Genomic DNA, 22,955 nt, shown 5'->3' on the forward strand with positions numbered 1-22,955 from the left:
TTCCAGACTCTGCCCTGCAAGCTTGGGGTCAGCACATCGGCGCTGTCTCAGGAGGCCTTCTGCCCAGCACGGCCACCAGCCCCGGGGAGAGGGCCACCCTGGGGATGTTTGCCCTGAGGCCTCATGCTGTTTTCTCTCTCTGCCCACAGCCCATCAACACTGAGACTGCTCCAAAGAATGTAGTGGACACAGTGAGTGACAGCAGACGGGGCCGGGCGGTGGGGAACAGCTTGGGGAGGCCGAGAACGCAGAAGGAAGGCTGGGGGGAACGTGAACACATGTGCTTGAGGACATCCTTCTGGAGCAGATTTGGGGAACTTGAGGGAAGGGTGGGGACATCGGACTGTCCCCTTGTGTGTTTGGAAATGGATTGCTGGGGAACTAGGCAGGCAGGGAGGGAGAAGCCAGTGTGGGCGTCTTTAAATGTGGGCTTTTTTATTGAATACGTAGAATGTGAGAGAGCCAGGCAGATCTTTCCACACACGTCCTTCTGACTTAGCAGAGAGATGGATGACTTCCTAAAAGCTGCATGGAGGAGGAAGGGAAGGAAGTGGGTGGGTCACGCGATGGGGAAACCGAGTCTGGCAGCCGGGAGGCATCTCCTGGCAATAGCCAGGGCGGAGTGATGGGCTCGGACATGGAGGACTTGGGTTCACATCCCAACTCCTCCAAGGTTCTATTTGTGAGACTGTAGGCAGGTCCTTAGCCTGTCTGTGCCTCAGTTTTCTCATCTGCAAAAATGGGAATAATAATATCTCCACCAGGAGAGACACAGATGAGAAGGTGTGGTTGGCTCTGAGGGGCCTTTCGTGGACAAAGAAATGCTACACGAACAGCCAAGTCCTCTCCCAGGCCCTTTTGTCAAGCTCTCACCTCCACCACTGCCACATCCAGCAGATGAAAGACCTGGTACATTTGATGACTTTCCTCGACTCCCCTTTCTGACTGTCTTTTCTTTGTCTCCAGGGAGAAGGAGCCTCCCGGGGTGGAAACACACGGAAAAGCCTTGAGGAAGACGTGAGTATGGGGAAGGGGAGGAGGAAGATGTGGTGGGTCCCTGTGCGTGGGGACGGGGGGCGGCGGACAGTGTCTCACGCTTGTCTCGTGTGGTGGGGCGTCCCTCGCCGCATCCTCTGTAGAATTGCTCAGCTCAGTCCTGGAGCAGGGAGAGGGGCTGGGAGGCCTCGTGAGCAGGCCCCATAACTTAGGCGTTGGACCTTAGTCTTGGCTTCAGCCCAGCTGGATCCAGAGTTAGTTTGCCCATCGCTGAGGCAGATCTTAGTGCTGCAGGGTGGGGAGGGAGGACAGCCGGGGCCTGCCGTGCACGGCCTGGCTGGGTGGTGAGCCGTCGCTCAGGTAGAGGCCAGGGGAACGGGCAGCACTGCAGCAGGAGGGACTGAGGGCAGAGATGAAGAGGGACTCCTGGGCTCTTGGAGGGTCAGCGGCTCTTGGGGAATCACAGGCTCTGCTTCTTCGGAGAGAGGAGGCTTTGAAAATGGCCTAAATGCCATTGATTCAGGAGGAAGCTGAAAGATAGGTCTCAGGGGCGCCTCCTGCCCTGTGGTTTTGGTGGAGGGCGATGGGCAAATTGGTGGAAGGACCCCAGGGAAGGAAGGAGGGGCTCTCCCAGGACCCTGCTTTGAGCAGAACTTGTGCCTGGGCTTGTCCTCACACCCCAGGGGCAGATGCCCAGTGAAGTCAGGCCTTTCTTTTTCTTCCCTACCCTTCTCTGACAACTTGCCCCTTTGCTGGCCTCTCCATCCTTGCCCGCCCTGATCTGCAGAGGAACAGGGAGTGGTTTTGGCGGTTGGCACAGGGGGAGCTGTTGATGGCATGAGGCCCTATCATCTGACAGCTGCCTGACCCACGGCGGGGAGGGCCTCGGAGGGAGGTGCTGGGCTCCTGCAGGCAGCGCACTTCTGTGATGAGCCCACCGCCACTGCCACATTGCCCTGGGCCAGCCCTGCAAGGCGGAGGTGTCCCAGGGCTGCACGGGGCCCTGCCAGGAGGAGCAGGAACATGCCTCCCAAATTAGCGGGGAAGGCTCTGTTCAAGGTATGCAGGGTCCTATGAGCGTGGAGTGCACAAGCTGGGAGGGACCCTTGTCCGAGTGTGTGATGTTTCTGGGGCTGGGGTGTAGGGGAGAAAGTAATTTTTTGTGTACTTACTCCTGAAGATTAGCTGGTGCAATGCTCACGAAGTGTATACTGTGTGCTCAATAAATGTTAGCCATTTTTATTACTGTTATTTTGGCTAAGGGCCAGGAACTGGGCTGGGTATTTTTTTTTTTTTTCTTTTTCTTTTTTTGGCTGCGATGCGCGGCATGCAGTACCTTAGTTCCCTGACCTTAGTTCCCCACGTGACCCCTGCAGTGGAAGCATGGAGTCTTAACCACTGCACTGCCAGGGAGGTCCCTGTGGGCTGGGTATTCTTTGGTCCCCGTGACATCCCGCTATGGCAGATGCTGTGGCCCCATTTTGTAGATGGGGAAACAGAGGCTTGGAGGGGCTCACTGGCTCCATTCCATCCTGGGACCTCTGCCTGGATCTGGTGTTTCCAGGACTCCCGACCCTTGGTCAGGGGACAGGGTAATGGCATGTGAACCAAGCTTTTTAGCCAATGGCCTGGACACTCTTTTAAGCTAAATCCTAGAGCAGCTGCCTGGGCCAGACAGATCCTACAAGGTAAAGCTGCAGCAAGAGAGAGTGAAGTTAGACATCAGGAAGAACTTTTTGATGCACAGATGTATATGACCTTGGTCCTGGTGAAGAAGGAGATTGCTGCTTAGTTGGGATTAGAGGTTTCTTAGGAGAAAGTTCTGTTGATCTGGGATGAAAGTGTGTGTGTCTGTGCGTGCCAGGAGTGGGTAAGGGTGATGTCTTGCCTGGATATGGAAGGAGGGACAAGATGAGTTTTGGTCTAATTAGTTTAGTTAAAGGAGTTCATGAAACGCTAAGCAAGTGAGCAGATTCCAGAATGGCCTTCGTACTGCAAAGAAAGAGAGAAAACCTAATTTTTGAGGTTCCCAGACACCTGTCCCAGGTTGAGTGACCCCCAGGCTCCGCTGCCCAGCCACTGGGTTCTCCCGCCGTCTGCCCTGGGTGAGGAGCCCCTTTTCCGAAGCGGCAGGGTTGCTGCTCTGGGCCTGTTGCTGTGATAATGTGCCTGTTTGTTGAGCTGTTTTCCTGTCTCTGGCCCATGGCCCAGCACTCACAGGGCAGGAATGGCTGTTTTCCTCGAACGGGATTGGTGTGTTGCAGAGTTTGTGGATGGTGTGCTGTGTCGCACTTTGTTTTGGAAAAATCCAGGCGGGTGGGCAGGAAGGAGAGAGGAAGGGGTGTGGCTGGAGGGGCTGGTGTGGAGGGGCGGGGGTGGCCACAGCCCCCAGAGGAGACGTAGGGGTGGGGAAGGGCCCCTGATGTAGATTGGTCACCAGTCTCTGGCTGCCTGACATGGCCTCTGGTGTTGCTTCCAGACCCTCCTCCCAACTGTGCCCCCTGGGGACTTGGGCTCAGGAAACAGTTTTTCTTTTGGTCCAGAGCTGTTGTGTTTGGTCTGTGGACCTCAAAGGAAGGCAGCGCTCTTCCCACACAGTCATTGCTCCACACCAACCCCACCCAGATCCTGGGGTTCCCGCTCTTGCTGCATGGCGGGGAAGAAGGAGGCGAAAAATGGAGCCGAGGGTCATAGATCTTGAGCTGCGCTGGAGCACCTGAGCAGTGGTCAGCAGCTCCTGCTTGCAGTGAGGACCAAGGCCAACAGAGTTGGCCAGACCTGCAGCAGGAAGGGTGAGGGTTAGATACCAGGAGGACCTGCCTGATAGTGAAAGAAGTAAGACACTTGGGGGAAGGCTGTGAAATTTCCTTTCCCAGTGTCCTTTAAGCGAAGGAGAGACTGTGTTTGGGTGATGACCACAGGGGAGAGATCTTGGTGGCTAGGGAGTTGGACTGAAAGTCCTTTTATCCATCTGTGTCTTGGGAGGGGCAGGGAAGAAGTTCAGAGCCTGTGGGTACAGGGCTTTGAGAGCCCCAGAGAGGAAAGGAATGGAATTACAGGCAGGCAGAGAGCTTATTTTTCTTTATAAAACAAAATCTTTAGAGTACTCTTTGTAAAGCCCTTGGTAGTTTTTCCCAGAGGCTCTAAGTGGAACAGGTAAATCACACAAGGCTGTGCTGTACCCCTTTTACAGATTGGTCTTTGAGACCACGCGACAGCTTCTCACGCTGTCTCTGTGGAGGAGTATCTTCCTTCATAGACTATAAGCTCTCTGAGGTCAGGGACCTCATGCACAGCCGGTGGCCCTCAGTGAAGCTTCGCTGAATGAGGGAATGCACTCGTTGATGGGGAGCAGAGAGGACCACATCCCTGTTGAAAAAGGCCTGCGTGATCAGGCAGCTGCAGAAGGCACTGCCGACTCTAGCCCTGTGTGTGAGGTCACTGTGTTTCTTGGACCGTTAAGCTGTGTTGCTCACACGCCCCGCTTCCTCCCCTGGCCCATTTGTGGTTCTCCAGTTCTCCCTGTGACTCTGTCCACCAGCCCTCGGACGTGTTACCTGTGCACGTCTGCTTTCTGCCAGCGAGTGTCACATGCCCCCAAACTTTGCAGAAAACAGGAAGCCCCATCGGTTAGAGGGCGGTCCAGTGATTCATCAGAGGATGACCGTCCAGCTGTTCGTCCCCGTCCTCTGCGCTGGGGTCACCGTCCAGGGCAGCTTCCTCCCCTGCCTCCCCTTCCTCCGCTGGCCCGGCAGAGCAGAGCCGGCTTGGACTTTGTCTTATCACCTCTGGAGGCGGCATGGCCAGACCCTGCTGGGGCCAAGTTTTTATTTATCTTTCCTGGCTTTTTGGGGTGGGGAGGCTGCGGAATGTGGAGTGTTGTAACGGGAGGGGGGTGGTGGAGAAGCGGGAGCTGGCTTTCCTGCCCTTCATCCTTCTCACCCCTGTGCCCGTGGAGGCTCCCCTAGTCTCCCCTGGGTTCCCCAGTCCCCCTGCCAAGCCCGGCTCAATGTCCCCTTGTCTCCCTGCAGCAACCTGGGCCTGGCCCCGTGGTCCTGGCCGCACCTCCAGCCTTGGCTAGGATTGTGGCTTCCAGTTGTTAGAAGCAGCGGTGGTGGCCTCCTCCAAACATGGCAGTGGATCAGCAGTAGAGGGACCCCGAGGGGCTATTTATAGCAGGGTGGCCCTGGGGCCTGGAGCTGGGCCTAGGGCCTGGGGAGATCCAGCAGCTCCTCATCAGGGACCCGCGGAGCGGAGACGGATGAAGTGTTGGGTTTCTGCGTTCCTCTGAGTGGGTAGTTTTGGAACAGCCTGGTTTGGGTCTTGAAAACCAAACACAAGTCAACCCCTCCTTACTGCCCCCGCCCTCAGCCCCCAACTCCCCAGGCCTGACTCATGCAAACCCAAGTCCTCAGGGCCAGGAGAGCTGTGGAGACAGAGAAACTTTCCGCCCCGACAGCCCCACTTGGCTGTTTCCTCCTCCTGCTGCCTCTAAGGCTGAGCTGTTCAGAGCTGGGCGGGCAGCCCAGGCAGAGGGGACTCTGGCCGCAGCCCTCTTACGGGAGGCTTGATGGAGAGCCCTCCTCTTAGCGGGGCTGCCCTGACTTTGGGCTCAGCCGGGAGCCAGGCTGCAGAGCCCACCCACCCCCGCCTCGTAGGCGCTGCGGGGCCTGGAGAGGGCTGAAAGGGGCTCCTCTCCTTGGGGCCTCAGAGGTCCAGCCCGAAGCCTGGGGGTGAATCCTGCCGGTCCTCAGGACTTGGGGGTGAGTCGCTGTAGCCTCGGTTTCTCCTCTCTGTCTCTTCCAAGAGGTGGATGCAACTTGGTGGTCAGGAAAGGCCGATTTAGGGGAGGCTCAGGGATGTTTGGAAGGTGCCAGTGGGCTCAGAGGGCTCTGGCTGGGCCTGGGAATGTACAGATTGGGCGACTGATTCTGCATTGAGCGAGGTGGCTGAGAGGATGGGTGGCAGCTGGTGATGCAGGGCTTTGCTTTTCTCTAGGGGTGAATGTTTGGTTGTATCTCTAACTCCCCTTTTAATTGTACTTGATGTAATAATGGTAAGAACATCTAAGTGCCTTATATGCATAGTTCCCTTTAATCTTCTAACAACCCCATAAGGATTGTCCCATCTTACTCATGACATTACAGAGGCTCAGAGCATTAAGTAATGCAAGGCTGGCCAGCACGATGCTGTGGGACTCTGATCCTGTGCTTTCATCACTGTGCTATCGGGTTGCACTGGGATGTTTTAAACACCAGCTTGGTCCATTTGCCTAATTTTGTACGAGTCGACAACCCTAGGGACGGGAGCGGGTGAGGGGGGTAACAGACAATGGGCAGTGGGTCCTTAGGAGCGTGATTTGCTGCCTAGCCCTGGTTGGTACCCGCCATGCCAAGCTGTTTCTTGTCTCAAAACTTTTGATTGAGTGACCCAGTGTTGCTGTTTTAAAGGAGGGGCATGTGGGCAGCTGGTGGTCAGAGGATAAATGTTCAGAGCTGGACAGAGGGGTGCCAGAGCTCCCCTTTCCTTCTTTCATGTTTGCAGTCTCTATTCTCCACTTGGGGTTACTATTCCAGTGTCCAGCAAAGCAAGGGGAAATGTATTTCCATCAGCTTAGTAACTGTTTTATTGTGCGTGTACTCAGCGCAGATGGCACCAGCCCAGTTGTGGTGCATTTCTCAGCATTTGGGATTTCTTCCTTGCCCAGGGAAGGAAAGCCCTTCCCCTTGGGGGCTCACAGGCACACTGGCTCGCTCACGTGGGCTTGGCACTGATTGCTTTTAGCTTTGAGTTGCTGCATTGCTGGGGCTTTAGGGTGCCTGGGCTGGAATGTTGGCAGAGGCAGGAGAAGGGAATCTGTGTTTGCCTGTGGCCCTGCTGCTCGCGTGGACAGCTCTCAGCTGCTCTCCTGCGGTCCAGCTGGCCCCCTCCCTAACGCTGCTTCTCTCCTCTCTTTCCCAGAGCTCCACCAGACTCACACCAAGTGTCCAACCCCATCCCCAGCCCATCAGGTATGCCTGGGCTATGAGGGGCGGGAGGGTGGTGGTGGTGCAGGCAGTGAGGTCACTGTGGGTGTTCTCAGCAAGTCATGCCTTTAGGTCTCTGAGACCAAAGTCACAAAGCCTCTGGTAGGGAGCACGGGCAAACATGGAAGCCACAGTGAGGGGATGCAGGTAGATACCACTGGGAAATGGTGATGTTTTCACTTCTAGCTTGAAGCTCGTGCTTGAGCTGGATTCTTTATTAATCTGCATGATCTCATCTAGTGCTTGCAACATCCCTGCAAGGTAAGTATTTTATTCCCATTTGGCAGATGAAGAGGCTGAGTCTCAGGGAGATGAGGCGACTTGTTAAAGGTCCCACCAGGAGGCAGCACTTGGGTTTGTGTTCAGGACCGGCTGGCATCGAGGCCTGTGCTAGATCCCGTTCCTCTCCACGGGCAGAGCTTTCTGATGTTGGAGGGTCCTTTGTAAAAGGAAGGTTCTCTATCTGGCTGGGCTGGTGGGGGCTGGGGGAAGGGAATCCACAGGGGACTCAGTGCTTTGCTCATGCAGTCTCTTTTTCCTGGGCCCAGGTTCTCTGGTTTACTGGCTTAGGCCCTTCTGTCTCTGCCACCCCTTCACCCCGAGGCTCCTGAGATGAGTGAGAATCTGGTCCCAGGGATACGGAGCCCCAGCCTGAGAGGGCCTGGTGTGTAGCTGAAGCTCCCAGTGGGTTGTAGCCCAGCTGCCAGCTGTCCACAGAGACTGGAGGGGCCCTTTAGAGGATCCCCTCCTCTCCTACAGCTGAGAATCACTGTGGGGTGGGTGGGTGGGTGCAGAGTGCGATGCTGAGGTCGTCCAGGTGGTGGTGCTGTTCTGCCTTAATTAGGAGCCTCACCCCCAAAGGCTGCAGGACAAGGAATGACTGAGATTCAGAGGCCAAATTCAGAGTGGGCTCCCAGGGCACTGGCCCCTCTGCCACTTGGCCCCTGTCATTGCCACCACGGAGAAGCTGTATGTCACCCTTGGCTCCCCTATCTCAAAGCCCCGTCTATACACTTGGGCTCGGAGCTAACCCTGGTGGAGATCTGGATTCTGCCCCGCTTCTTGGTGTCCTGGGGCTGTACCCCCAGTGCCGCTCCATCACTTTGAAACACCCCGTGGTATTCCTCCTGCTGCCCCTCCAGTCCCAACTGTACCCCACAGTAGTGAGAGGTTATCAGCATGAACTGTGAGTGTTGCCGACCTTGGGTAGAGAGGGGAAGCGGGACACTAGGAGGCTGGTGATGGGATAGGAAGGGCAGGCTGTGAGGTGCCTCCAGAAGCTACAGGTGAGCTTCAGAGTGGAGCGCCAGCATCCCCAGACCCATTTCCCCTTCCCATCAGCTCCCCAGTGGGCATCCTAGACCCTTCTCTGGAAGAGCAGCTGGGTGAGGTGTAAAGGTGTGAGCCTCACCTCCCCCCACCCAGCGCCGAGCCTGGGGGCTCCCCGCCTCTCTGAGAAGCTCGGATGGCGCTGGGATGTCTGGGGACCACCAGCCACTGCAGCAGCCCCCTCTGCTCCCTGGGCCCTTAGAAATCAGGGAGGTCACTGGCAGGAAGCAGCCCTGGGAGGCGGTGGGAGCTGCCAGAGGTGGGGAGAGAGCCAGGGAACAAAGGGCAGGAGTCAGCCTGCCTCCCGGGAGGGCTGGAATGTGTGCTGTGGTCTGGCTTTACCTGGAGCCCAGGTGAGCATGTCACCTGAGCTGCCCCTGCCCCTGAGGGGCCTCCCCGCCCACTCCACAGCTCCGAGCATGGGGAGGGCAGCAGGAGGCTCAGCTCCGGGATGCAAGAGCACCTAGTTCAGGCTCTCCTTCCTCTTTTGGAGCCATCCTGTCCAGGGATCCTTCGAGAAACTTCTGCCAGACCAGGCGGCCGCGGTTTGTTAGGAGGCTGAGCTGGACTCTTGGGCCCTGGCTGGTCCCGGCCCTGGCTGTGACCTGTGGGATCCCAGATTGAAGGCAATGCCGACAGGTTGATGAGCACCTAGGACTGGTGTCATCACTCTTTGGTTCTGAAATGGCCTGAGATCCTTGCCAGCTTGCCCAGCTCTGTTCTCCCCGGCGCTCCCAGACTGGCCTTGCGGGCTGCACTGGCCTTGCCAGGGGAAGCCTCTGGCATTGGCTCTGGGTCAGGGAGCAGCCAAGCCCCCTGGGTGTAGGGGGTGCAGAGCCCTGGACCACGTCCTGGGGGCCTGGATTGTGATCTGGACCCCGCTCTGCCTGCTCTCTCCCCAGAAACATGAGTGTGAGCCGGACCACGGAGGACAGCTGCGAGCTGGACCTGGTGTACGTCACAGAGAGGATCATTGCCGTCTCCTTCCCCAGCACAGCCAATGAGGAGAACTTCCGGAGCAACCTCCGCGAGGTGGCCCAGATGCTCAAGTCCAAACATGGAGGCAACTACCTGGTGAGGACGGGGCTCCTTGCCCGCTGGTCCAGTGCCCCCGTCCTTTCTGCTCGCCACCTCCTCCTGCTGGTGTCTTGCCCGCCTGCCCCTGAGCCGGCTCTTCCTCTTCTCTCCCTTCACCTGTCCTTGGCCCTGGGCGTCTCTCGTGGCCTGAGTCTTCACTCACTGTCCAGCCCAACTGTACTCTAAGAGTGTCTTTGCAGCTGGGATGCAGAATCTGGAGCCAAATCCTGTGTGTGGATGTGCGCGCGTGTGTGTGCGTTTGTGTGTGTGTGTGTGTACATATGTATGTTGACCAAGAGGAGAGAATAACAATAAAGGCTCGTATTATTGAGCGCTTATGTCGAACCAGGCCCTGTTCTAACTCCTCTCCACACATTTAACGTCACAACAGCCCTAGGAAGCAGATTTTGCGAGAGCACAGAGAGGTGGGGTGTTTGTCTAAGGTCAGGGCTGTCACCCTGTCGGTGCCTCTGAGCAGTCTTAGGACAGAGCTGCGGCAGAGTGTGTCTTGCGGGACCTGGTGTTGCTGACACCGGGAGCGTACCTGGCTCAGGAGGCTCTCCTAGCTGACGTGGAGGCGGTTCCCCCGGCCGCACAGCGGTCTCTAACGTCAGAAAGGCTGGCCTGGGGGATTGGACCTGTCCCGGCCCCAGAGGAGGGCTCAGGCCCGCTTTACAGGGAGGTATGTGTGGGCTGGACCCATGGACCAGACGTGCCACTGTAAGGGCTGCCAGGGATGCCTGAGCACAGGCGGGGTGTAGGGACTGTTTTTGGTCTCTAGGGCAAATTACCACCAATTAGGTGGCTTAAAACAACAAAATTAATGTTTTTCACGGTTCTGAAAGCTAGAAGTCCAAATCTAGATGTCAGTGAGGTGGTGCTCCCCCTGAATCCCGAAGGGGAGGACCCTGCCTTGCCTCTTCCTAGCTTCTGGTGGCTCCTTGGCTTGTAGTGGCCTTAGTCCAATCTCTGCCTCTGTCATCATATGACCTTCCTTCTTTCCTGTGTCTGTGTGTCCTCTCCTCTTCTTATAAGGACACCAGTTATTGGATTTGGGGCCCACCCTGAATCCAGGATGATCTCATCGCCAGATCCTTGACTACTTACATCAGCAAAGGACCTATTTCCAAATAAGGTCACATTCTGAAGTTCCAGGTGGACATGAATTTTTGTGGGATACTATTCAGCCCTCTACACAGACCCATCCATCAGCTGTGTTGGGAGTTGTTAAGAGTCTGGCTTTAAACATCAGGAAGTTCTGTGCTGGCTCTGCTCTTACCAACTATCTGATCTTGGCACTTAGCCTCACTAAGCTTTAGGATCCCCATCTGTAAAATGGGTCTAATAACACTACCTACTTCTATGGTTGTGGAGAGAATAAAGGCAGCTGTTAGTTGTAAAGTCCTTAGTGCAGCCTGGCCGTCTGCGGACACCCAAGCGGCAGCCGTTGTTAACGGCATAAAGCGTGTTACTTTATGGGGTTCAAGTGGACCAGAAGCCATCTAAGATCCTGCCTGATTTCAGGAGTTCAGGATTCTGTGGGTCACTGCTCCACCTCCCTGCTCTATCCTGTCTGTTTTAGACCCTGTGGTCCTCTTCTTTCCCATAAGGCATCACAGGGGTCTTTGAGTTTCCCAGGCCATGAGGTGGATGAGGGGCGTTCTGCCTGCCTCCTACAGAGATGGAGACAGGAATTCAGAGATTGGGGGATTCCCGTGGGATGTGATCAGGTGTCAGGGGGTGTCTCCTGGAAGAGGAGTGTCAAGGTTCGAAGAAGACCCACCCAGCACGGTTTGTACCCTCCGATGGAGGGTGTCCATCCACAGAGCAGTTGCATCTTCATGGGGGTGAGCTTCTAAAGTCGACATGTGAGATGGAAATCGGAGATGGCCAGATGCTTATAGCTTGACACTAATGGATTTCCATTCAGTGTGGAGAGATGCCCACCTTGGGGGTGGCACGTGGGACCCAAGACAGGCTCCGTCCCCTTCTCATCTTCAGTTCAGGACGTCCGCTCATCCAGGAGAGTGGCTGGGTGTCTACATACTTGTCTCTCTCTCCCCTTCTTTATCCTGAGAACCTGTAGTTGAGTTCCTGTAGGTCTGTGTGTGTCTGGTGTGAGACTCTACGTATGCTCATGCTTGGGTAGAATTTCCAGCAGGGAAAAAAGAGAGAGAAAGAGAGAAGGAGAGAGAAGGAGCAAAAGGGCCAGGCTTCTTACAGTGTCTTCCTTTTCCTCTTTCTTCCCAGCTTTTCAACCTCTCTGAGCGGAGATCTGACATCACAAAGCTCCACGCCAAGGTGAGCCCATGGCTGTTTGGGGGTGGCAGGAATTCTCCCTGCCTGAAAAGAGGGAACAGGTAGGCTCCCTTCCTCCGAGGCTCCCACATTATAATCTTGGGGAAAAGTGCTGACAGTTTGCGAAGTCTATTCAAAGTTATAATGCCGTCTACTATTTTGAAAATAGAAAATAATATATTTAGTTTTTCTGTAACACGAATTACAGAAAGCAAAGCTCAATACGGTGATTTCCACCCAGGTCTGCCCCTTGTGGTCACACAGGGTCTGTGGGTTGGGGCTGGAGCTGTGAGATATTTAGTCTTATTGAAAAGTATTCTGACCCCCCCAAAAATAATAAATAAATAAAATTAAAAAAAAAAAAGTATTCTGCATTTAAGCTGGCTGGGAATCACCAACACAGGCCTTCCTATAGTCAGCTGTCTTTCACTTGCTGTTCAGTGCGCTGTGTGGGGAGCTTTGCGTGCTTGTCTGCTCTGGCCCTTGGATTCTGGTTACCTATCGCTTGGGTGGGTGGCAGACTTCTCCAGGCCTCAGTTTCCACCTCTGAAAGTGGACAGGCTGGATTAGGTGTGCTCTCTGGGCCCTTCCGAGCACACCTTTTTTTTTTTTTTACTTTAAAGTTCTGTGAGTTAAGAAACGTGTGAAGGAGGCTGGTGACTGCTATTCAGATCCGCTCTCTGCCCCTCAGGCCTCTTTCTGCTGGCCTGCAAACTTCATGGTGTGTGTGTTCGGGGCCTGGGAAAGAGCTGTGAGCAGCCTTCATCTTTCCTTCTTTCTCCCTTTGCCAGGCCTCGGGATCATCTGTGGGAGGAGAGCTTGGGGGCAATGCCGGGGGCTCCCAGCACGTTTTAAGGTCAAAGTCACGTGGAAGGGACCTCGACTCTAAGCCCCTGCTTCACGCACATATGAGAGACTGGGGCTGGGGAAAGGGTTGTGACGGGCCTGAGGCCCCACAGGGAGCCAGCGTCAGAACCAAGGATCTCTAGTCCCGGATCAGTGTCCTTTGCCTCCACACCCCTGCCTCCCAGCGGGGTTGATGGGCAGGGCAGGAACTGAGGCCCTGCTGCTGGTGGCCCTGCCCCGGTACTGGCACATGGCGTGTTCCCCCGCCCTCCAGTGACTCTCCCGGCTTCTGTCACTTCTCACTCATGGCTTGGGCCGCAGGTCCTGGAATTTGGCTGGCCCGACCTCCACACCCCAGCCCTGGAGAAGATCTGCAGTGTCTGCAAGGCCATGGACACTTGGCTCAATGCAGACCCCCACAATGTCGTCGTTCTGCACAACAAGGTCAGAGCCGGGGCTGCAGGATGTGTGTGTGTGTGTGTGTTCGTGCCCAAGCATGAGTGTATCCTTGGATGAGTGTATGTACCTGCCCGTATCACTGGATTGCGTGAGCGTGCAAGTTCGTGTGTACTCTTCTTCTTGGGGTTGGTAGACTCTGTCCAGGGGGCACCCCCAGGAAGCGAGGGTACCAGCCTGTGGGTCACTCAGGTGTGGGGGAGGACCAGCTGTGCTTCTTCTTTTTGAGACTCAGCCCCCACCTGCTTCCTCCCTCCTCCTTTTCTCCCTGAGAATCCCACCCCCTCTCCAGCCCCTGACCCCCTTTTCTTCAAGGCTTCTGGATGGGCTGTGGGGCATGAAGGCCAGCCTTGGAAGTAAAGGCTTTTGTGTTCGGCACTCTTTCAGGGAAACCGAGGCAGGATAGGCGTTGTGATTGCGGCTTACATGCACTACAGCAACATTTCTGCCAGGTAAGCGGGCTCCGAGCCTCCTATTCTCTGAATATTGACAGCAAGACTCCCATCCCACCCCCACCCCAGGGCCTCTCCCTTGCTTGGGGTTGGAAGATAAGGACAGAGGAGCTGAGTGGTGCTGAAGACAGGGTGAGGAGCCCCTGGAAAGGAGGAGGTCCCTGCCCTCAGCTCTCAGGCAGGGGCCCTTGGGCAGAGAGCAGGAGAGAGGAGAGAATCGTCTCTCTATCCGGGGCCCCGGAGGCGGGCAGCCATGAGAGGCAGGCCCATGCATGGACACCCTGTCTTCCTGGGGCCACTTTCCCTTGTCAAACTGCCTTCTGTTTACCTGAATGAGCAGGGAGGGAGCCACGAAGAAATGTGGGAGCACGTCTGCGTCCAGCAGAACCATCTAGATGTTTTCTCATCCATTCCCCTGACTCTGGCCAGCAGGGGCATCTCCCCACTTAGGTGTTCTGCAGCAAGACTAGGAGATAACAGTGGATGAGTCTCCTCCTGATTTGGATTTGCAGAGAGGCAGGGGAATTCCTCCATTCATTTAGTCATTTTCCAGTGGCTGTGGAACAGCTACTGTGCAGGCTGCTCCAGGTGCTGGGAATAGAGCAGTGGGCAAAGCCAGGCTACTGCCCTCATGAATGTTAAATAGGTAAACAAACACATCAGTAAGAGCAGGTACTTAGTCCTTTGAAGAACGGAGACTGGAGCAAGACGGTGGGGAGGGGAGGCCTCTTGAGGACGTGATATTTGAGCAGAGACTGGAATTAAGTGGCGAGAAGTGGGGCAAGGACTGTGTCCTATACAGTCTGGGGGGTGGTGGCGGCAGGGGACATTCCAGGCAGAAAAGAGGGAAGGACAAAGGCCAGCAGTGGGAATTCGCCCGGCTGGCATGTTTGGAGCCGAGTGAGTGAGGGGACAAAGAGCAGGAAGTGAAGCTGGGAGGCGTCAGAGCCTGGGGACCTTGTAGCCTTTGATAAGGACTTTGGGGTTTATTCTGAGAGGGGTGGGACATTGTTGGAGAGTCAAGAACAGAGGAACCTATGTAATCTGTCCCTTTAAAAAATGATCGCTTTGGGACTTCCCTGGTGGTCCAGTGGTAAAGAACCCGTCCTGCAATGCAGGGGACATGGGTTCGATCCCTGGTTGGGAAGCTAAGATCCCACGTGCCGTGGGGCAACTAAGCCCTCGCACCACAATTACTGAGCTTGCGCGCCTCAACAAGAGAGCCTGTATGCCACAAACTTCAGAGCCCATGCGCTCTGGAACCCACGCACCACAACTAGAGAGAAGCCTGCATGCCACAACTAGAGAGAGAAAACCCACATGCCACAACTTGAGAGGAACTTGAATGCCACAACAAGATCCCGCATGCCTCAAAGAAGATCCCATGTACCACAACTAAGACCTGAGGCAACCAAAAAAAAAAAAAAGATAACAAAGTGACCTCTTTGAGGGTGGGTAGAATGTTTTATGAAGGGCTTGCAATAGGAGAGTAATTTTATGACTTTAAGAAACCCGACCCAGCTTAGTCTTTGCTTAATGGTCAACATTTCCTGTGCATCTACTGTGTGCCTACATGTGCCAAGCTGTTCATAGATGTTATCTCACTTAATTGCCACATCAACCTTCGAGAAAGGCACAGTTATCACCTCATTTGACAGGAAAGGAAGATCAGGTTCAGGAAGATTAAGTAACCTGCCCCAAGATGCAAGACTAGTTAGTCAGTGGTGGACTTGAGATGGGCTCCCAGGCTACCTAGCTCCAAGGCCCCTGTGCTAAGTAGTGAAGCACACAGGATGGAGAGATGCTGAGGCAGTCCTTTCCTGAAGGCATCTCAGGACAGAGTGACCGGAGGACTCTGCAGGTCTGGGGAGCAAGGGTGGGGGAACAAGGGTCTCGTGAAAGTTGGCTCTGCAGACCACCTGTCGCTCGCCACAGTGCCGACCAGGCCCTGGACCGGTTTGCAATGAAGAGGTTCTATGAGGATAAGATTGTACCCATTGGCCAGCCATCCCAGAGAAGGTAGGTCTCCAGGGCTCTCGGCCCAGTGCATGTGTGTGTGTGTGCGCGTGCCTGCTTGCTATACGTGGGAACTAGCCTCGTGTACCCTTGAGGGATGGAGCAGCGTGCCTGGGTGGGGGTGTACCAAGCAAGGATGTTCAGATGCCAGCCTGGAGGGGGGTGAGCTCAGGGACATGGGTGAACCCGTGGGCAGCTGTGTGTGCCCACAGGAGGGCACAGCAATTGGCTGCTGAGGTTGGTGCCAGAGAGCAGCGGGGCCATCGGTGGGCGGGAGGTGCAAGAAGGCAGCTCATATAAGAAGGCAGTGCCGTACTTGGTCCTGGCAGCAAGGTTGCTTCCGAGTTTGGGTGGGTCTACAGGAGACTGATGTCACTGCCTCCTGCCCCGAGGAGGTCACGGATGCTCATCATAAGGTTCACCTTCTTCTCTGAGGGCTCTCAACCATGTGGTCCACAACAGCCCAGGCAGGAAGCAGGACAGGGATGGAATCCTTCATTCATTTGGCAAATTTTAGGTACTCTAGTATGTTCCAAGGGCTGGAGGTATCTAGCTGAACAGGACAAAGTCTTTTGCCCTTAGTGAGCTGATATTCTATTGAGAAGGATGGACATTATACAAGTAATTAACCATCAAGGTCATTTCAGACAGTGAGACATGCTTTGATGGGGAAAAGAAACAAAATAGAACATGACGGGCTAGAGGATGACGGGGTGGACATGAGGGGCTGATTCCAACGGACTGACCTTTCTGAGAAGATGGCATGTTAGGTGAGGTCTGAGAAGGGAGAAGGAAGCATCTGAGTGAAGGTCTGGGGTAAAGGGTCCAGGCAGAGGGAACAGCAAGTGTAAAGGCCACAATGCCTCATTGACTTTTCTACCTCCTTGGAACACTGACCCGGCAAGCAGGACCCCTTGGTTCAGGTCCTGGAGCCTTCCAGCCTCTCCATGCTGGGGGTCCCCAACTCACACCCCATCACCCCCACCTTGCCTGGCTAAACGTGTGCTGGCACCGCTGGGGACTGTTTCCACCACTGTAGCAGGAAGCCCAAGCAGAAGTGAGTGAGTCCTCAGGCAACCTCAGAGCCTTACAACTGGCACAGGACAGCTGGTAGCCAGCCTCTGGGTCAGAGATCAGAAATGGAATGTCTTTATGTGCAGAAAGTTCTGACTAGGCTGCCAGACGCAGCTGCTGTGGATCAGTGAGAGTCTTCCCAGGGAAGAAGTCTCAGGGAGGAAAGAACGATTGTTCAAGATCATGGCTTACTACGTATGGCTGGCGGCCTTGGTCATGAGTCTGGCCCTTGACCTTGAAAAGTAAGAGATTGAGATAGAGGAGCATGATGTTACAGTGGCACAGCGTGGCTTGGAGAGAGTGGGCAGAGCAGTCGCGTCTCTGGAGCTGAAAGTCTGCAGAACGGGGCTTAGTGTTACTTCTCAGGAATGGGATGGTGCAGGGATCCCACTGTGCTCAGTGTGTGCTTACATAGCATGCCATCGGGTGGTGTGTGTGTGTTTACATTATCTGTATCTGCCTTGCAACTCATATCTGCAATTGCATCTCATCGGTGGGTAATTCTGTCTGTGCCCAAACGTGGAAGTGCAGCCACTGGGAAAGTGGGATTCATTGCCACTTTCCCGCCTTCCTGTCAGTGTCGCCTGCAGGGATTGGAGTAGCTGGAGGAGAGGCAGTCAGGGAGAGAGGGAGGGAGGGGCTTTGCCTGCAGCTCCCCCATTCATTGTCACCCCACCCCTTGGGCTCATTGTCCTCAGCACACAGAGATATCCTGTTGGCATGATCAGAAGATCTGATAGGAACCTGCCATTCCAGGTTTCCGGTGTGAGCAACGGGGCTGGGGGCTGGGCAGAGGCCGGAATAGGAGCTGGTGCTGCCCATCAGGTTATCTTGCTGGGATAGTCCAAGGTGGCCCCACCCCAGCCCAGGGACAGAGGCCCACAGACCTGGAGGCGGGCCAAAGAGCCAAGAGACAGGATGGGACCATTGTCATGGTCCTGAGGATTCTGGCCTCACTCGCCTCAAATCAGAATGCATTCTGATTGGTCCAGCTGACCCAGCTTGGCATCCTCTGGCCAATCAGAAAAGGAGGACCCACCAACCAAAAAGGATTGGCCTCTCCTGCTAGTAGACGCATTGGAGTCACATTACTTCCTTTCTCCTCCCATCTGCTCCCCTCCCACTTTGTGTGCTTTTGCTGTGTGTCTTTGGGAGGCTAATGACCCTTTCTGGACCTAATTTTCCCTCTCTTCTAGAGTGGGGATGGCTTACTTACTGCATTCTTCCAATGAGATCTTTGTTAAGGGAATTGGGGGATGTTGACCCTATGTCCTCCAATATCAAATGAAATGATATAGACGAACTTTGTACACTTCAGCATGATATAAAAAAGTGAAGGACTAGAATTACTGAGCTCTTAGTATCTGCTGGATTGTCATGTGACTGGTGGGTCTGTGGGGGCAGAACTGGGGCCTGTGGGTACAAATGTAAGCTTGGTTTGGGCTCTCTGTAAAGGTGCCAGAGCTGTTTGATGGTTGACCACCCTGCCTTGTGCGGAAGTGGACAGCTAAATGATGCTTGTCACGGATGTGTGGGCGGAAATTTGGTCCAGCAGGAGAATCCTGGGCTGGGAGTGAAGCAGGAAAGAGATGGTCACATTGACCACCAGGGGGCGCCAGAGAACCCCAAGTGGGAGGTTTGGCCGGACTCCACTCCAGGTGTGGTAGTACCCTCCCTACCTGGGGCTACGCAGCAAGGGTGGAGACCCCAGCTGCCAGGAGGCCTGGGGGTTGCGGGGGGAGTTGGCGGGGTGACCTAGGGCAGTGTTCTGGGGGAAAAGAGAACGGGATGGCTCTGCTCCAGCACAGGCTTCCCTGGCTGAAGCTGCTCCTCTCCCTCCTCCAGGTACGTGCATTATTTCAGTGGCCTGCTCTCTGGCTCCATCAAAATGAACAACAAGCCCTTGTTTCTGCATCACGTGATCATGCACGGCATCCCCAACTTCGAGTCTAAAGGAGGTAGCTGCCTGAACACTCTGGCTTCCATTCCCCTCCTGTCTTCCATCTCTTTCTCTTAGGAGGCAGCCTTGGGAGGTGAAAATGCGGGCTAGCTGCAGAGTCAGGCTTGGAGTCTCAACTGTACCGCTTCCTATTTCTTTTCTCCCCAGTTGATTCATCTGTAAAATGGGTTTGATACTTGCACTGCCTGCAGGCAGGTCATATTGGATGGTGCAGTGTGTTTGTAAACTCAAAATGCTTTTTAAATGAACAGTTAGCATTTCTTCCTCTTTCTTTTTCCATTTCTCCTTCTTCTTCTCCTTCCCCCTCTTACCTTTTCTTCTCCTGGTTGGTCCTCCCTTCCTTCATCTCTCCTCTCCCTCTTCCTCCTCCCACTCTTTCTGCTGTCTTTCCTAACACCACCCCTCCCTTACAGGGTGTCGGCCATTTCTCCGGATCTACCAGGCCATGCAACCTGTTTACACATCTGGCATCTAGTAGGTATTCCACAGGAATGAGAGGCCAGAGATGCTGGAGGTCCGAGGCTGAGGACCAGGGGCAGGGGTTGGGGGGCTGCCTAGAACCTTTTCTAGGAAGACTTCTAGGAGAGGGCCGAGGGATGGGTCAGTGAGCTTTCCCAGTAGTCCCCTGGCAGAGGGGCAGCTGGGAGAAAGCGCACTGCCCCGCCCCCTCAGCAGCCCTCTCTCCCTCTGCCCGCCTCGCTCCCATAGCAACGTCCAAGGAGACAGCCAGACGAGCATCTGCATCACCATCGAGCCTGGGCTGCTCTTGAAGGGAGACATCTTGGTGAGTTGCCCTTCTGTCTCAAGCACCCCACCACCGTTTATTTTTTCTTCCTTTTCTCTTCCTCCTTCCCTTCTGCCTTTCTGGACAAGAGTGTCACTCCTGGTGGGCCACCATCCTTGGGGTCGTTGGCTCTCAGGAGCCCTGCAAGGCCTTCCAACCTTGTCCATCCCCTGCCTCGGAGTTGGATGTGCCTTCCCCCAGGCTTGCCTCTTGTTCTAGAGCATCTCCAGGGACACATGTCTTTGCGTGAGCTGTTACCTCCGGGCTTCCTGCTGGTGACAAGGACTCCTTCAATTCCAACTTCACTACTTCCTCCTGCAGTTTAAATCCACTCCTACTTTCTCCATTCTGACTGGTGTACAGGCACTTCTTGGGAGGATAGTTTTGTCCCCACAGGGCAAGATTGACTTTCAACTCTCTTCTGTTCTAGAAGTTTCCCCAGTGAGCTCTGAGATCCTGTTTGGGGTTGGTGACCTCGTCCTCACTGGGTTTGGGGCCTAGTCGTGGAGCTGATAAGGAGGCCCCCTGGGACTGACTTCCCACCTTCGGGCCCCTGATTCGCTCTGCTCTTCCCCACCCAGCTGAAATGCTACCACAAGAAGTTCCGGAGCCCAGCCCGTGACGTCATCTTCCGTGTGCAGTTCCACACCTGCGCCATCCATGACCTGGGGGTTGTCTTTGGGAAGGAGGACCTTGACGATGCCTTCAAAGGTGGGCTTGTTGAGTAGAGAGGCAGACCTAGCAAGGAATAATTATACCGCAGGATAGGGGAGCAATAGTGGAGGGTCTGTGGCAGCCATGAAAGGTGACCATTTTCCTAGAGAAAGGGGAGGTGGTCCAGGAGCTGTCTCCCTTTGCTCCTTCCTCTATCTGTTTAAGGTTTTATCTTTATTACATTCAGGCCTGGGACATATCCACATCCATCCACCCATCCATCCATCTGTCCATCTGTAAGTCCACCAGCATCACTGTGTGTCTGTATGTGCCAGGCATGTGCTAGACCCCGGTGATACAAAGAGAAAGAAGTCAGGCCCTACCCTCAGGGAGTTCACAGTCTTATGGGAGAAAGAGACACACAAACATGATACTATGAAGTGATGCTTGTGGTGATGGAGACAGGCACAGGCATGACGGGTGCTCCAGGTAGTGGACACCACCCCTGCTGTGGTTGTCCCTTCCTACAAGCAGTGGATAGTGATCTGTGTCCACATTGGCTCAAGCAGAGATCAGAGCGTGGGGTTGGGGCTCTGAGGAGGAGGGGCCTGGTCCCCCAGTGTGGTCTGGCTCATGAAGGAGAAGGATGTTTCCATGATGAGCTTTCCCTGCACCAGAACCAGGAGAGCAGAAGCAGAAGATGCTGCTGTAATTGCAGAAGAGAATGTAAACATTATCAGTCTTAACAAGGAAAATAAAGGAATAGCTGACAAAATAAATGTAGGGTTGTGGAGCGGTGGGAGAAGGGAGGGGCACGAATCTCCACCTCCGACATGGAGGGAGTCAGGACACCATCGAAAAGGGACAGATCAAGACATAGCCAAAGCTTAGTCGTAGTATTTAAAGTTTCAGAGGTAATCAGAAGGGTGAATTAACAATAACAATAACAGGAGTAATAGTAATAATAATAATAAACAACCGGATTCAAGAAAGGAGGTGGGAATACGACAAGTGATCCAAATTATTCATCTTCATAGTGGTGAATCAATGAAGATGATTTAAAACCGGTATGTCTAGAAATAGTGGCATAAAAACTGTGCCTATTATTTACAGTCTTAGACGTAACTGCTCATAGAACAAGAAATAGAAATGGTAAGAAACGGTTACCTCAGGCAGGTGAGACAGGGCTAGGGTGGGCTGGAGACTTAATGTCATTATATATACCACTTATATTATTAGCCATGTATACATATATTACTTTAAAGTTTTTTTAGAAGAAAACTTTTTGTGGAGTCCTTTTTTGGGAATCATTTGCCCATTTTTGTTTTTCTTTCTCCTTTTTCAGATGATCGATTTCCAGAATATGGCAAAGTTGAATTTGTATTTTCTTATGGACCAGAGAAAATTCAAGGTAAAAGCCAAGTTAGAATCCATTGATTCACTCCCTTCCCTCCATCCTGCCCTGCCCCATCTCAACTCACCTCCACCATTTTCCCACTGATCTGCTCTGCAAATATCAAGTTACCTGTGGTTGAGAGGCAGGCCTGCAGTAAAGGATCTGGGTATCATAGTGGACCCCCAGCTAAACATGAACCGGTGACTTGATCTCTGGATAATAAAAAAGTAAAAAAGTAGACAGAGAGGCGCTGGGTTGGTTAAACTATTCTGGCCCTGTTAGGTCATTATCCTATTATATTCAGAGACTGAGGGCTGTGGTGGATGGAGGGAGTGGCCAAGGGGACACTCAAAGATGCTGGATGGACGATAAGTATTTATGAGAACTGAGGTGATTCAACCTGAAGATGAGAAGGCCAATTTAATAATAGCCTTTAAGCCTTTAGACTGGTTATATGTGGAGACCAGTTGTTCTCCATCTTATTTGGGAACAGAATGGGAAGAGATGAAGTCAGGTTACAGACAGAGGGACTGTGGGTAGATTAAAGAAAGGACTGCTGGGTCAGGAAGGTAACTCACCCCAGAAGGCCTGACTTGTAGCTTGTGCTGTCTGCATCCTGAGCTTTCTCTGGATGTGTAGGAGAGATGTGTCGCACTCCTCAGATTTCTGCCTGGAGTTGAGAGCATCTTAAGTGGAAGGGCAGGGGGATGGCTGGGATGACCTCTGTCCTCTCCATGTCAAGGCTGTGATTTGCCTGCTGTCCCTGACCCTGTGCAGCCCATCACAGGCCTCTCCTGCACTCCCCGCTGACTCCAGGGCCAGACTCTTTGGACTCTTGGCACTGCCCCAGGGGCCCCTGGGACACAGAAGAGAAAGAGGCAGTCACCCAACCAGAGGGTCCCCCAGCTTTCTTCTAAAGGGTCTTCGTTGCTCAGTGCTGCTGTCCTGATTTACCTTCATGACCTGGTGTGAACCTTTTCAAGAATGCAGGAAACCAGACTCCTGGGTTCTCCATCCAACTTAAGCCACTGGTCCCGCCCTGCCATGGTCAAGAAAATGAGAAGTCCCTTAGGGAGCATCCTTGGGGAGCTTGTTGGCTTCCTCTGTTTTTCCAGCTGCTGATGTGTTTTTTCTTTCTCTTCACTGTTGTCTCTGCCTTTCCCACTTTTTAAGGCATGGAACACCTGGAGAACGGGCCAAGCGTGTCTGTGGACTATAACACCTCTGACCCCCTCATCCGCTGGGATTCCTATGACAACTTCAATGGTCATCGAGATGATGGCATGGAGGGTAGGTGGGACCAGTGGCTTCTAGCCCCTCTGTGACTGCCCAGCCCCCACTCACATGGCCTCACCTATCTTGGTTTGCTACGACACCATACAGGGTTCAGAGGGAGGGGGTGCAGGAGAGAAGTCCAGGGCACCTCTGAGAGCTCGCAGTTCAGTTGGGGAAGAGAAAACAAAACCTGAATGAGCTAAAGAATGCAGCAAAGCAGCCATACAATGGTGTATCCTTGGTGCTGAAGGAGTCCCATAGGCAGCGAATGCTCTGAGACTGGCAGGGGAGGGATTCTTGAGGGCAGGAGTGGGCT

At 54.1% G+C, this 22,955-nt stretch overlaps 1 protein-coding gene across 10 annotated transcripts in view; it reads left to right on the forward strand.

Annotated features, from left to right (window-relative positions):
• TNS1 (tensin 1) overlaps positions 1–22,955 on the forward strand; it is a 225,851-nt gene that overhangs the window by 124,619 nt on the left and 78,277 nt on the right. For 8 of the 10 annotated variants that reach the window (XR_009055069.1, XM_057745122.1, XM_057745131.1 and 5 more), the window contains 14 exons: positions 150–191; positions 967–1,017; positions 6,958–7,007; positions 9,254–9,425; positions 11,679–11,729; positions 12,894–13,016; positions 13,416–13,480; positions 15,416–15,499; positions 18,416–18,528; positions 18,944–19,004; positions 19,239–19,314; positions 19,896–20,025; positions 21,314–21,379; positions 22,538–22,654. Coding sequence is in view for 9 of the 10 variants with exons in the window: in XM_057745122.1 (XP_057601105.1) it covers positions 150–191; positions 967–1,017; positions 6,958–7,007; positions 9,254–9,425; positions 11,679–11,729; positions 12,894–13,016; positions 13,416–13,480; positions 15,416–15,499; positions 18,416–18,528; positions 18,944–19,004; positions 19,239–19,314; positions 19,896–20,025; positions 21,314–21,379; positions 22,538–22,654 (1,201 nt within the window). In the remaining variant the exon portion in view is untranslated. Of the gene's footprint in view, positions 1–149; positions 192–966; positions 1,018–6,957; positions 7,008–7,664; positions 7,687–9,253; positions 9,426–11,678; positions 11,730–12,893; positions 13,017–13,415; positions 13,481–15,415; positions 15,500–18,415; positions 18,529–18,943; positions 19,005–19,238; positions 19,315–19,895; positions 20,026–21,313; positions 21,380–22,537; positions 22,655–22,955 lie in introns of those variants that run through there. The other 2 variants (XM_057745123.1, XM_057745129.1) reach the window with 2 other exon arrangements.

The sequence above is a fragment of the Hippopotamus amphibius genome, chromosome 8 (genome assembly GCF_030028045.1).
Source record: "Hippopotamus amphibius kiboko isolate mHipAmp2 chromosome 8, mHipAmp2.hap2, whole genome shotgun sequence".
NCBI classification, from domain to species: domain Eukaryota; kingdom Metazoa; phylum Chordata; class Mammalia; order Artiodactyla; family Hippopotamidae; genus Hippopotamus; species Hippopotamus amphibius.